Below are 14,268 nucleotides of genomic sequence, written 5' to 3'. Positions count from 1 at the left end.
TCAAGTACACCTTTTTAAGAGTTCCAGCCCTCTATACTGTTCAAAATTCACATTAAACTTATGCTCATTATTAACCTATGAGAGGAACTACATACCGGTCTCTTTTTGTACAACAGGTACACAAAATGCAACAAGTTGACAATCAGGAATGCAGAATTCCAGATCATTATATCCAAAGCACACCTGTACAGTGTAGCCCAGACAATAAAAAGAGCACATCCTGTCAAATAACAAGTAAAAGATAAATTATTAGAAATTTCAAGTCTAACTTCAATATACATGTATAATATTTCTCTGATATGAAATAAACACATGAGAGATACTTTGGACCATTTAAACATTGTATACATGTGAAACATTACATTTATTTTGTTTTGTTTTATTTTGTTACTGCTGTGAATATGCCCTACGATTTTCCTGTGTCCTTTGTTCAATTTTGAATGAAAGGATTTAATGAATAATTAAAATTTCCAATTGATAACACTGGAAACTGAGGAAAAGCTAAAAATCTACAATATATGAATATAATGAGATATTATTGTATCATAAAACAATGAAAAACATGGTTTCAGAGAAGTCTGAGAGGACTAGTATGAATTGGTACAGAGTGAAGAGAACAGAATGAAGAGAATACTATTTATAAAAACACCACTATAAAGCAGTTTTGAAAAAAAAGACTTAAGAACTTTGATTACTGCAATGACCAATTAACCAATGACCAACCTAGAAAACCAATGATGAAGTGTACTACCTACTTCTGGATAGAGAGGTAATAGACTCAAAGTCCAGAATAATATGTAATTTTCTTTTGGACATGGCCAATATAGACATTTATTTGCTCAGTTTTATATATTTGTTACGTTGGTTCCCTATGCCTCACTCTCAAATGGTGTTAGAGTGAAGTAGAAGGAAGAAAAAATAGATTTGAATTGATTTAAAAAATTAATTTAAGGAACATCCAAAAAAGGCTAAATTCATATGACTGTATGACACAGGAACAAAGACATTTTAATTTCCAACAACAATAAACAAAAATGATTCATTTAAGAATGTCATCTGACATTTCTGAATATCATTAATATGACCCAATGTCACAATGTTCAACACTTTATGCAAGTTTTACAATGATGAAAGTATAGAACATGACAAAAAACACAAACAAACACATGTGCCTTTTCCCAAAGGGATAAATAAGTATTGAGGATCCTAAGCATTTCAGTTGACTCTTTAGGTTGCCCAGAGATAAAAAAAAATCTTTCATTTCATTTCATCATGTATAAACCTATATAAAATATAAACTGGTCAAATCAAGAACCATGCTACAATAATGAGAATATAATATTTATCTTACCTATAGTTAACAACCCTCTAAGAAATATCATATGAAGTGTCAAGGTAGTTGGAATAACCAAAGCCACTGCAAAACAGATATTTGCTACATGGAAAACCAGGTGATGTATCTCTCTCCAGTTTTCACAAGTGGTTCCATTGACAGGCACAGGCATGAGATTTTCATATTCAGATATAAGACCTCTTGTTGTTAATTCATCCAGTGAACTGGAATCTGTGTGATTCATTGTGAAAAACCCTGTTAAGAAAATAAATAAGAAATGCTGAAATTTATTTATATTATTTAAGACTCTGGGAGAGTTCTTTGCTTTCTTAGCAACAAAACTATCAGTTGACATCCACAGAAATAATTTATGCCTCATTTTACTCAAATGATTATCTTGAAAAATTTCTTAAAAGTTGAATTTTTATAAATTAAACCATACTTTAAAATACAATTTAAAAGAATTCCAATTATAGTTATTTTGACTATTATAAATATCCAAAGTAACTATAAAGTATATATGAAGAAAGATGTTATCTACATCCAGAGAAAGAACTGATAAATAAAAATAGGTACAGAATAATTTTACACACACGTGTATATATTTATGTGTGTGTGTACATACACACACACACTCACACACACATATTTGTGTCTCGTGGTAGGCAACTCTATGATGGGGGTAGGAAAGGAAAAAAGAAATCTGCATGATAATTTTATTATATATTTGAAATAAATAGCAAGTTGTGCATAGTAGATTTGCAGTTTCATGTGTAATCATCTTTTTATTGTATTATGTTATGGAAAAGCTTGTAATTAAAAATAGAATAGAAAAAGAATTATAAAGGAATCTCATTATACTCCTTATGTTAAAAGGAATCTTTACAATGAGTCCTTCTGTGAAATCCAATATATATTAACTATGTGCAGTTCTTCTATACATATTTCCACCATTATCATACTGCATAAGAAAAATCAGCTCCAAAAAGAAAAAAATGAGAAAGAAAACAAAATGCAAGCAAACAACAACAAAAAGACTGAAAATGCTATGTTGTGTTCCAGTCTCTCCAGGCCTCTTTGAAATAATCCTGCTGATCATTTCTTATAGAACAGTGATATTCCATAACATTCATATAACATAACTTATTCAGCCATTCTCCAACTGATTGGCATCCACTCAGTTTCCAGTTGCTTTACATTACAAAGAGGGCTACCAAACATTTTTGCACATGTGGGATCCTTTCCCTCCTTTATGATCTCTTTGGGATACAGGCCCAGTAGAGATACTGTTAGATCAAATGGTATGTATCTTCGGGTATAGTTCCAAATTGTTCTCTAGAATGGTGGAATGAGTTCACAATTCCACCAATAATGTATTAATGTCCCAGTTTTCCCACATCTCCTTCAACATTTGTTCTTATCTTTTTCTGAGATCTTAGCCAATGTGAGGAGTATTTAGTGGTACTTCAGAGTTGTCTTAATTTGCATTTTCTGATCAATTGTAATTTAGAGCCCCTTTTCTTATGATTAGAAATAGTTTCAGTTTCTTCATCTGAAAATTGTCTGTTCATATCCTTTGACTATCAATTGGAGAATGGCTTGAATTCTTTTTTTTAATTATAGCTTTTTATTTTCAAAATATATACATGGATTTTTTTTATATCCACTCCTACAAAACCCTCTGTTCTAATTTTCCCTCCCTCTGCACTCCCCCAGTCAGAAAGTAATCCAATATATGTTAAATATGTGCAATTCCTCTATACATATTTCCACCTCATCATGCTGTACAAGAAAAATCAGATCCCAAAGTTAAAAAAATGAGAAAGAAAACAAAATGCAAGCAAACAATAACAAAAAGAATGAAAATACTATGTTGTAATCCACATTCAGTTCCCACTGTCTTCTTTCTGGGTGCAGATGGCTTTCTTCATCACAAGACCATTGGAACAATGTGGAATAACATCATTGTTGATGAGATCCATGTCCATTAAAACTGATCATCATATAATCTTGTTGTCCTATATAATGATCTCCTGGTTCTGCTCATTTCACTTAGCATCAGTTCATATAAGTCTCCCCAGGCTTTTATAAAATCATCCTACTGATCTTATAGAACTATTATATTCCATAATATTCATATGCCATAACTTGTTCAGTCATTCTCCAACTGATGGGCATCCACTCAGTTTCCATTTTCTTGCAACTACAAAGAGGGCTGCCACAAACATTTTTACACATGTGGGTCCCAGTCCTTCCTTTATGATCTAGCCCAGTAGATACACTGCTGGATCAAAGGATATGAACAATTTGATAGCCTTTTGGGCATAATTCCAAATCGCTTTCTAGAATGGTTGGATTCATTCACAACTCCACCAACAATGTGTGTGTACCAGTTTTCCCACATCCCCTCCATCATTCATCATTATCTTTTCCTGTCATTTTAGCCAATCTGAGAGGTGTGTAGTGGTACCCCAGAGTTGTCTTAATTTGCATTTATCTGATTGAGAATTATTTAGAGCACCTTTTCATATAACTAGAAATGGTTTTAATTTCTTCATCTGAAAATGGCCTGTTCATACTTTTGATCATTTATCAATTGGAGAATGACTTGAATTCTTATAAATTTGAGTCCATTCTTTATATATTTTAGAAATGAGGCCTTTATCAGAACCCTTAAATGTAATTCCCCTTCCCCAATTTATTGTTTCCCTTCTAATTTTGTCTGCATGGCTTTGTTTGAACAAAAACTTTTTCACTTAATATAATCAAAAGTATCAGTTTGCATTCAATAATGTACTGAAGTTCTTCTTTAGCCACAAATTCCTTCCTTGTCCACAGATTTGAAAGGTAAACTATCCCTTGTTCTTCTGATTTGCTTATAATATCACTCTTTATGTTTAAATCATGAACCCATTTTGATCTTATCTTGGTATAGGATGCTAGGTGGGGGTTTATGCCTAGTTTGTGAATGGCTTGGATTTTTAACAAATCTGAGTCAATTCTCTATATATTTTAGAAATGAGGCCTTTTTTAGAATTTTTGAATGTAAATTTTCCCCCAGTTTATTGCTTCCCTTCTAATCTTTGTTTTATTTGTACAAAACCCTTTTAACATAATATAATCAAAATTATCTATTTTTGCATTCCAGAAGATATTCCAGTTCTCATTTGGTCAATTCCTTCCTTCTTTGTAGATCTGGGGGGTAGACTATCCTTTGTTCTTCTAATTTGTTTATAATATCACTCTTTGTGTTTAAATCATGAACTCATTTCAACCTTATCTTGGGATAGGATGTTAGGTGTTGGTCAATGCCTCGTTTCTGCCATACTATTTTCCAAATTTCCCAGGAATTTTTGTCAAATGGTAGTTCTTATCCCAGAAACTGGGGTCTTTGAGTTTATCAAACAGTAGATTATTATAGTCATTGACTATTGTGTTTTGTGAACCTAACCTATCCCACTGATCAACTTCTCTATTTCTTAACTAGTACCAAATGGTTTTGATGTCCTTTGTTTTATAATATAGTTTTAGGTCTGGTACAGCTAGGCTACCTTCAATCGAATTTTTTTTTCATTAATTTCCTTAGCAAGGATTTTTGATTTCATCAGTGTAGATCCTTTTAACTATGCAGCTCAAAACCTTTACAATGTGTTAACTAATGGCCACAACACTTCATCACCTTAGCCCCCTTCAATAATAAGTCTTTGCCCACTTAGCCAAGATGGTCCTCCAAGGACAGACATATAGTTTGGTCATCCATGGGTCTAGAATTGAAGCCCTTCTACCTTGGCAGGCTCTACTAAACCTTATATCCCATTGACATGTCATTAAGAACTCTGTATCATCTCCATGCTTCAACTGGACATGGGAATGGGATTTTAATTGAGGAAGTTACAGATAAATTGTTAGGGAATAAATGACATAAGCTCACATATCATTGGAAATATGAATTTCAACTGCCCCATTTTTGCTCAAAGTGGGGTATCTATTGTATACAAAAGTACTAAAAGAAGGAAGGAAACAAATATTTATTAAATTCCTATTTTTTGTGACCCAGAAACTGTAGTAAGTGCTTTACGAATATTATCTCATTTGAAATTCACAAACTTGGGAGGTAAGTACTATTATTATCATCCCCATTTTATGGTTAGGGAAACTGAGGCAAATAAAAGTTAAATTACTTTTCTAAGGTCACCTGGGCAGCTTGAGTGCAGAGTCGGAAAGACCTGAACTCAAATCCAGTCTCAGATACTTGTTAGCTATGTAAGCTTGGGCAAGTCAATTAACCTTGTTTGTTTCCTTATCCATCAAATAAACTGGAGAAGGAAATGGCAAATTACTCTTGTACCTTTACCAAAGAAACTCCAAATGGTATCACAGAGAATTAATTGGATATGATTGGAATGACTGAATAATAGAAACAAAAAGGGTCTCATATCTAGTATCTAAGGCTAGAATTCAAGTTTTTTTAACTTTATATCACTACTCTATCCTCTATGTTATCTATTTGCCTAAAAGAGAATTTAAATATAAGTTGTTTGCAATCAAGATATCATTCCTCTATTTTTCTTTTCTCTTTTTTTTTTCAACAAGACATAACAGTATGAGCTTGGGCTTTCATTAATCTGTAGAAATCTATCTTTTTCCATGTGGAATAGCAACTAGTCTGTAACATTTAATCTTAGAGAACCACCTATAGCATTAAAAGGTTAAATGTTTTTTCTATGGTCACACAGCTGGTCTGTATATTGCAGAATTTGAATTTAGGACTTTTGGACTCCAAGGCCACAGTCTAACTAATAAAAGAATCCTCTGCTTCTCTTATAAACCACATCTTAAATTCACAAAAAAGTTAATAACAGGAAAAAAAATAATAATGATAGATATAGAAGTGAGCCACAAATTTGTTAATTTATTACATAATTAAAATAAGTTAATTCACTGGCAGGGGAAGGGAAGACCAGGCAGTTGTAAAAGGTTAATTAATGAAGTTCACTCACTGGTTACATTATAATTATAAATTCTTCAGAAGAATAAAGCTGGGAAAGCAAAGTTTCAAATGTTTCATGCAGCCAAAATCCCTTAATTAAAGTATTTTTTAAAAATATATTTTATAAAGGCAAAATTTTTTATTGGTTCAGAACCATGGACTCCCCTCCCCTTATTAAAACATGTTTTACTTACCAAGTACAGATTTCTCTATATTTCAGAAATTAAAAAGCATATTTCTACACTGTATGCCAATTCCCTCTTCCCAGGACAGAGGTCATACTGTTGTGCCTCAGTTTCCCCAAATTGTTTGGCCTCAGTTTCCCTAAATTGTTCTGCCTCAGTTTCCCTTAATTGTTCTGCCTCAATACTCCTGGTTGTAACCCCCCCCCCCTTTCCTGTTCATTAGGGCTGAGATAATTAGGGCTGTAGAAATCTGGCCACTCTGGCATTCCAAAAGATAAAACTCTAGTTGTCTTATCTCAGATACCTAATTGCTATCCTCTATCTCTAAATTCCAGACTTTCTGTCTCTAACTAACTACTCTCTTCACTCCCAATTTATCAGAATTTGTGGTCCTACCTCCAACTTGTCAGAACCGGATTGATGGTCCCTTCTTGGAAATTCCCACTCTCAGTGTTCAGACTCCACCCCTTGCCTTTGTCTCCCCTGATTGCTATACATAACTCACTGGAATCTTATATTCCATGCTGATGCTGAATGCTTTAAAACATCAGCCCTAGGACCAAAATGGATCCTTTGGTTCCAGAAAATCTCTCCCTTTCAGAAATCCAAATAAAATATTAAAAACTCTCTAATCTCTATCTTGCCTCAGTTTTTCTGGCATTACAATAAATAATCCATAGTTTAACAATATACAGTCAGACACAACTAGAGATTTGGTTTATTTGACTTAGCTGTTCTTTGTTACAAAGAAGGACTTGACTAGGTATGGAGATAGGGAAGTCCCTGAAAAAAAAATTAAAAGATACCAAGCAAACAATTATTGGAAAAAAAAATAAGGGCTTATAAATTATAAAATCAAAGATATACTTTGAGTATTGATTTAATAAAAATTATAAAATAAGCAGATCAAAATTATCTGTAATTAGAAGTCTATTGATGTAAAAACAGAAATTCCTTCTTGGAATCCAAATATCTTATTTTGGTATATATGACTATTTAACAATTTTTTAAAAAAGCTTCTGTCTTTACTAATTGTCTAAACCAAATTAATTTCTCAATCTAACACAGCTTGGTGTTCATTTTTCAGTTATCCTACTATTTATTTTAATACTGTTATCTTTAATAAATATGGTTTGGAGAAAATCTATGTAGTCGGTAGCTTGCTTATATAAAACTCAACACCAAGTGGCACCATTTGCTGATTCCTTTATCATTTGTGGATTATCTCTCTTTAATGAAAATGTTTTATTATGAACTCTATGAATCCTAATCCATTACAAAAACTACTTGATTTAGAGGAAAAGCCCTAAAATATCAATGTAGCTATTTCAGAAAAATAATTACTCCAGTGGGGACAGTTTATAATATTTCATTTAGTTCATAATATGTTTTTCCATTAGACAACTTTGTCTCTTTCTATTACTGAAAACATGCAAAATAAAGATTTTTAAGAAGTAGAGCAACTAATGTAAGTTAGGTATGCTGAAAAATAAGAGCTTATCATTAGAATTAAATGAAATTTTGGAAGAATCCCACATTTCTTTAAATGTTGAAAAATTTATTTTCTACTTTTGCAAAATTTGCATGAAATATAATTAAATAACTTTAGAATATAAATTGTTCGTTTAATAGATGAACTACTGAAAAATCATTAAATAGAGTTGATATATATTAGAAAACTATCTAATTTCTGCATAGTTATGAAGCTCAAATATATAATGATATTAACAAAAGGCTAGTGCTGACTTAGACATTAATTTGCCAGGAAAAAAGATATCCTAAAATATTTTAAATGTCCATTTTGAAACAAATGAATTCCTACCAAGATTTATCCAATGATTTATTTTACATTAGGATTAATTAATGAAACTCATATTACTATGCCAAATACAAATAATGCAGTTCCCTTTACTGTAATTCAATAAACATTTATTAAACCTGTAACATCTGCAAAATATTATGTTAAGCACATGGAGATAGATAAATTTAGATAAGATCCTTATTCTTCATGGAGCTTAGTGTCTAGCATAAGGATAAGAAACATGGAAATGACTAAAACACAGGATAATCCCATTAGAAAATAGCAAAACATTCAAATATTACAATTTGAGGAAGAAAAAAAGCCTGAGGTTAAATTCTAATTTCTTTTCTACTAATTACCAGACTCCTCAGTTCATAAATTGATTCTGATCAACCCAGGAAAACATTTTAAATATGCCTGACAACATGAGTGGTAGCTGATGAAGCATTTCCTATTAGCAAATCCTCACCTACATTAGGCTTAATTTTCTCTGAATGATCACTTAAAAAAATCTTGGGGAAAAAAATAACAGATATTCACATTCTAGCTGTAGCTAAAGAAAAGTAAGGAAGAGCTGAAATGTTTTCATTGTAATAGATGGTTTTTACTAACATATTTCTATGATGGTACTGTAGTTTACTAATTTCTTCATACTGAATTAAGAATAGACAAGGAAAACTGTCAGCCACATTGTGATTGATTGCCATATCTTCCTTGTAGACATCCTGATGATTTCATTTATCAACAAAGTACATAAAGAAGATCAGAATCTATACTACAATATGCCTCCAAAATTAACTGAGTCAGATGACTGGCAGAAATGGACTTGTATTGAGTAGAATCTCAGAAGGTCTGATATGGAATTCTTAATAATGTTACTTTTAAACTGTCAATGATGTAGGACACTATTTACTTTTATGTAATATATAACATATATCTGCTTTCTTTATGCACAAAAATACATATTTTAAACATTTGAAAAATCAGATGAAGTTGTAATCAGTTTTCATAGCAACAATAAACTATTTTAGATTTCCTGAAGAGGGGTTTTGAAATCATATTTCTTCCCTGATAAACAAACTTTCAAATACAAACAAAAACAGATTTCTTTAATCTCTAAAATAATTCAATCCTGACATGGCTACAGAGACATTATATTTTGAAGCCTTGATTACTGTGAATTAATTTTATTTATAGAAAATATTATTTTGATAGAAGACTGCAGATTAAGATGCAATTGCTTAAAAAGGTGTAGTAAAATAAACTAAACCCAGAATAACTGAAGTTAAAGAAGAAACAGAAACAGAACATCAAATTCCAAAAGATTTCATTGTTTATCCTAGAGAGAAATGGATGGGATTTTTATATTAGAATGATTTGTTATAGCATGATAAAGATATAATTTGCTACACAAAGGAGCTCATTAAAAGATCAATCCAAAGAAAGTTGGATTATACCGCGATTGCATTTAATTGCCACAACTGAGACTATGAAAAGAAGATGGATATAGAATTTCTTTAATCCACCTCTCTAGATCAAATTAGTCCCTCTTAGGGATTCTCTCAACCACTTAGGGGAGGTATTCTTGAGCTTTTGATCATTGTGATTAATATCATTATTGTCATTAAAATTTTTAAATACCTTTTTTCTTCTCACCATTGCTTACACCAACCAATTTCTTAACAATAACTATGGCAGCTCATATTTTTACATCTCCTTACAAAAAGGGCTATGACAATAAGAGAATTATTGTAAGCATCAGAATTCTTACTTATATGAGGAAATTGATTCTTGAAAAAGTCATTTGCCTAAGATTACAAATGTTGAAGACAATACTTAAATATAGTGGTCTATTTACTGCACTACTTTAACAAAGGGAGAAGCATACATTCTTAAAATTAAAGTCAATAAAATTAATTTCACTAAGTTACACCCCCCCCCAGGGGTAGAGTCAGGGAAACATGTTTAAGACTCTCTCTATGCCAAAGTATAGTATTTGATTTGTGATGGAGAATCACCAACCTACCACTAATTCTTTACTTAACAATTAAATATAGAATATTCACAGACTATCACCAGTCTTACACAAATTCTGTCTCTCCCAGAAAAAAGTGATTCCAGAAGAATCCTGATTTATAGCTGTAAATTCTAAAAATATTAAACTGTGGAAGTCATAAAGGTATTACTCTCATCTTTTAGGTAACTATAGAAAAACACAAAACAGAACAACTGAACAGATGGCATTGCTAACAGATTATTTGATGAGTCACAACCTTTGCTTTCTGTCAAATTCCCCATTATAAATTCTCATATTTTAAAGTATGAAAATTCAACAACACAAAAACTGATCTGATCTTTATACTACCAAGATTACTCTCCTCAAAGTAAGAAACATGGCAGAATTCAAGGGGTGGTATGAATATCAATGTAATCTGACTGGACAACATAAGTTTTAAAACTACTTTATACAAGTCAACTAAACCATTTAAAAAGTTGCTTCTTACTCTAAGTTTTCAGAAAAGTTCTATGGAAATACCAAAGTACTTAATTAGCATACAACAATGTACAAATTTGGAAAGTAATATCCACTGGTGAATGGAAAATGCAAATCTTTAATCAATTATATGTTATACAGATATAGTCATAAAAACCTACACATAAATATAATTTAAATATATTTATGAATATATTTATAAATTATACAAAATTGTACAACATTTGAATAGGTCACATTTGCAAGTGTTTTATAATATTCCAAGAGCTTTCTTCCAGACAACCTTTTAATTCATTCTAATTACTTTTACAGATGAAGAAACTGAGACACAGAGAGATTACATGATATGTCTTAAATGACAATGGTAGTATTATTAATAATAGCTATATTTCTATCATATATTATCATTATTGTTATTAAAATTTTTATTTTTAAAGTTATTAAATCATCATTGTAAAAATATTATTAATAAAGTTTACAAAACACTTTTAAAGAGAGTAGGCCTTCATGACTAGATATAGCATTCTATCCGTTCTCTCAAGGACTTCTGAGATTATTTCAGAAGATATGCAAGGTCAAAATTATTTTCATAACAATACTAAATGCTTTTAATATCTAATACAACAAACATGGATAGATATATCCCACATAAACAAAAGTTCTTTGGAAGGTCCTCGAACATTTTCAAGAGTTCCTGAGACCAACAAGTTGGAACCACTGTGCTACACCAAGTGTTAAGCGTCTTAACATATTATTTGACAAGATATTCTTTTTTTTTTTAAAAGAGAGTATGAACACAAATATAGCAATAGGAATAATAAATTTGAACGAATACACATGATATCAAGTCAACACACATTTGTGAAATCCCTACTATCTGCTAGGAGCTGGACAGGATTTTTCTTATAAATTTCTTGGGTTTCCTATCAGCCACCAAAAACCATGATTAAGTATACAATGTACATGGGGAGTGGGGGAGGAAGTGTTGTTGTTGTTGTTTTTTTATCTGACCTATGATTTTATCAGCTTAGGAAAAACCTTGGTGTGGAAACTCCCTCTATCGATGGAGATCAAATACTTGACAGTAATTTATAGTTACCTTACCAATAAACTTCAAGTTATTGAGCCCAGAGATGGGGAAATACCAGTGAGTTACTAAAAACAGTGGTGCTCCTGTACACAGCTGTCTTCATAAGCATTTATTAAATAAGATTTTGTTACAAAAACTGTATGTGCTAGAGAAATTTCATATTCCCAGCCCTCCATAAATATTGAACAGATCTCTCACCTCCTAGTTTACTAAATTGGCAATTTAAAAGTAAAATAAGATTTCCCATTCCCATTCTCTCTGCCTCTGACAATATGCTACATTATTTAATTATTAAACACAATTGAAATGATTGATTATTAAAATGGCAGACTTCGGGGATTTGTCAAGAAATGATTATCATCATCCTCATTCATCTTAAGTCTCTATTGCAATAAATTACCTACTTTTTCTGATTTATATCTGCCATGCCAAAAGATATTGCGGATGAAAAAAAAAAAACCCAAAATGAAATTACCCCTAAAACTTGAGTGAACACAAAAACCCAAAGAAATATGGAAGGGGAAGAAGAGCACTTAAAATCCTTTTGCAAAAGTTTAGGATTACTTGTTTCTCTTTGAAAATTGGACTAAATTTTGCACACCTTTCTGAGATGGGGTGGAGGAGTGTCACTACATATGGTATTTCACTGCTGTTCTTCAAAGAAGGTCTTGTAGTTTCAAAGCTGTCACTACCTAACTATTACTAAACACCTTAAAATTTAGGCCAAAGGGTGCTGTTTCTACTGAAGATTTTAACTACACATGCAAGTTCACACAAGATTTACCTTACCTTGTTTCTTCCGGAGGGAAGCCCAACTAGCTGCTTCTGAAGTTCCTTTCAATTCTGAAATTCTGTGATTGCTAGAGGATGAAATTGCTGTTTCCTCCCTGACCTGCAGTTTTCCTTGGATCCTAGAGAGATAGAAGAAAGAGCAGCCGGATTTGGTGAAGCAGTGGAGCTCCAAAAAAACAAAAAAAAATCACAAACAAAAACAACAAAAAAACAAAAACATCAAGGAAACCTGCATTCTGTTAGTTAGATTTGGCTAGAAGACTCTCCATCTTTGGGAGGGGAGGGGGGAAAGGGGAGATCTAAACTGAATACCCTGGCAAAACCTCTTGCTCCTGGCTCCATCAAGACTTCTTAGACGAAACAGAAGTACTTTCAAAATCAGGGTTTGAAGGAATGGTTAGATACAAGAGATCCAGAATAGCCATCAATTTGGGCACGATAGCCAAAAGGCCATATGTTTAGAGGTCCAATCCATTTTTACAGGGGAGAAAACCGGGACCATTGTCCAAGAAAATCAATCAAGTAGTAAGGGTCCAAGCAAGGCCTCGATCCTCTAACATTTAAACCTGCGGTGATTTCCGAAGTTACCCCTGGGAGCAAAGGACACAGGGAAAAGGGGGTACCACGAATCGAGAACTGGGGCTGTGGAGCCTAGACAAGAGCTGTCAGATGCATCGCCGAACATAGGAAGGAAAGAAAGGAGCAGAATCCCCAGGAATGGCAGCCTGGGGCGTGAGTAGAGCCCTGGATAGAGAAAGGGCACAGACCTCCCCTTCTGAGTCCTTAGAAAAAGTTATTCTTAAACCCCAGCTCCTTCAACTTTCGTTTCCAATTTTCAATGACCAGGTGCAAAGTTGCAAATAACCCCCTTCCCTCGGGGCAGGGATTGGGAGGACTACTGAGAAAGAGATTGAAATTTGTGCGATTCTCTCCCCAGCCCCGCAGCTCTTACCTTTCGATCTTTGCCACGGAAAACCGAGCTCACATGGGCCAAAGTTTCTTCCTGAGCAAGCGAGTCAAGCGCTCTCAGAATCCGGGGCGCAAGGTTCGGCGCTAGCTCTACGATTCCCTGGGGTTCTGCAGGTGATTGTTCCCGGCCACTTTATTCTGCTCAGCCCCTTGCTTTCGCCCCCCAGCCCCTGCTCCTGGGCGCAGCTAGTTCTAAAATAGGCATCGGAGCCGGGAGGAGGTGGCGACAGTGCCCGGGCACGGGCTGTCACGGCGCACGCGCCCCCCCAGATGCGCCCACAGCTGCAAGTGCCGAGCTGCTTGGCAGGCGGAGACATTGAGCCCTGCAGCTTAGAACCGCTTAGAGGGAAGGACAGTTGGGAGGGGGATCGCAGCAGAGATATCGGGCGCAATTGTTCTCCCCCCGACTTTTCTTTATTGCGATTCAACTCATCCCCCCTCTCTAGTCTGCTTTCATTTTTATTCAAAGATCAGAAAAATGAATATCAAACAAATTACTTGCGCCGGGAGCTTCTCCTGGTAGCCCCAGGAGACAAGAATATGCGGCTGCAAGTTTTGTGGCTTTATTAATTTCGGGTTTCATAGATTTATGGACCTCCCTCAATAGATGCAGA

General features: G+C 33.5%; 1 protein-coding gene across 2 annotated transcripts in view; it reads right to left on the bottom strand.

Moving 5' to 3' along the window:
* Nucleotides 1-13,892, bottom strand: part of BVES (blood vessel epicardial substance) — a 65,823-nt gene extending 51,931 nt beyond the window's left edge. Inside the window, exons 1-4 of one of the 2 annotated variants that reach the window (XM_031964472.1) lie at nucleotides 13,638-13,892; nucleotides 12,683-12,804; nucleotides 1,352-1,588; nucleotides 96-220 (exon numbers count right to left, since the gene is read on the bottom strand). In XM_031964472.1, the coding sequence (XP_031820332.1) occupies nucleotides 96-220; nucleotides 1,352-1,577 (351 nt within the window). In that variant the 5' untranslated portion in view covers nucleotides 1,578-1,588; nucleotides 12,683-12,804; nucleotides 13,638-13,892. The remainder of the gene's footprint in view (nucleotides 1-95; nucleotides 221-1,351; nucleotides 1,589-12,682; nucleotides 12,805-13,637) is intronic. The other variant, XM_012549242.2, reaches the window with a different exon arrangement.
* Between the last annotated feature and the right edge of the window lie 376 nt (nucleotides 13,893-14,268).

This window comes from Sarcophilus harrisii, chromosome 4 (genome assembly GCF_902635505.1).
Source record: "Sarcophilus harrisii chromosome 4, mSarHar1.11, whole genome shotgun sequence".
In the NCBI taxonomy this organism is placed as follows: domain Eukaryota; kingdom Metazoa; phylum Chordata; class Mammalia; order Dasyuromorphia; family Dasyuridae; genus Sarcophilus; species Sarcophilus harrisii.
Note: the sequence above shows the minus strand (reverse complement) of the source record. Positions and strands in the feature narration are given on the sequence as shown.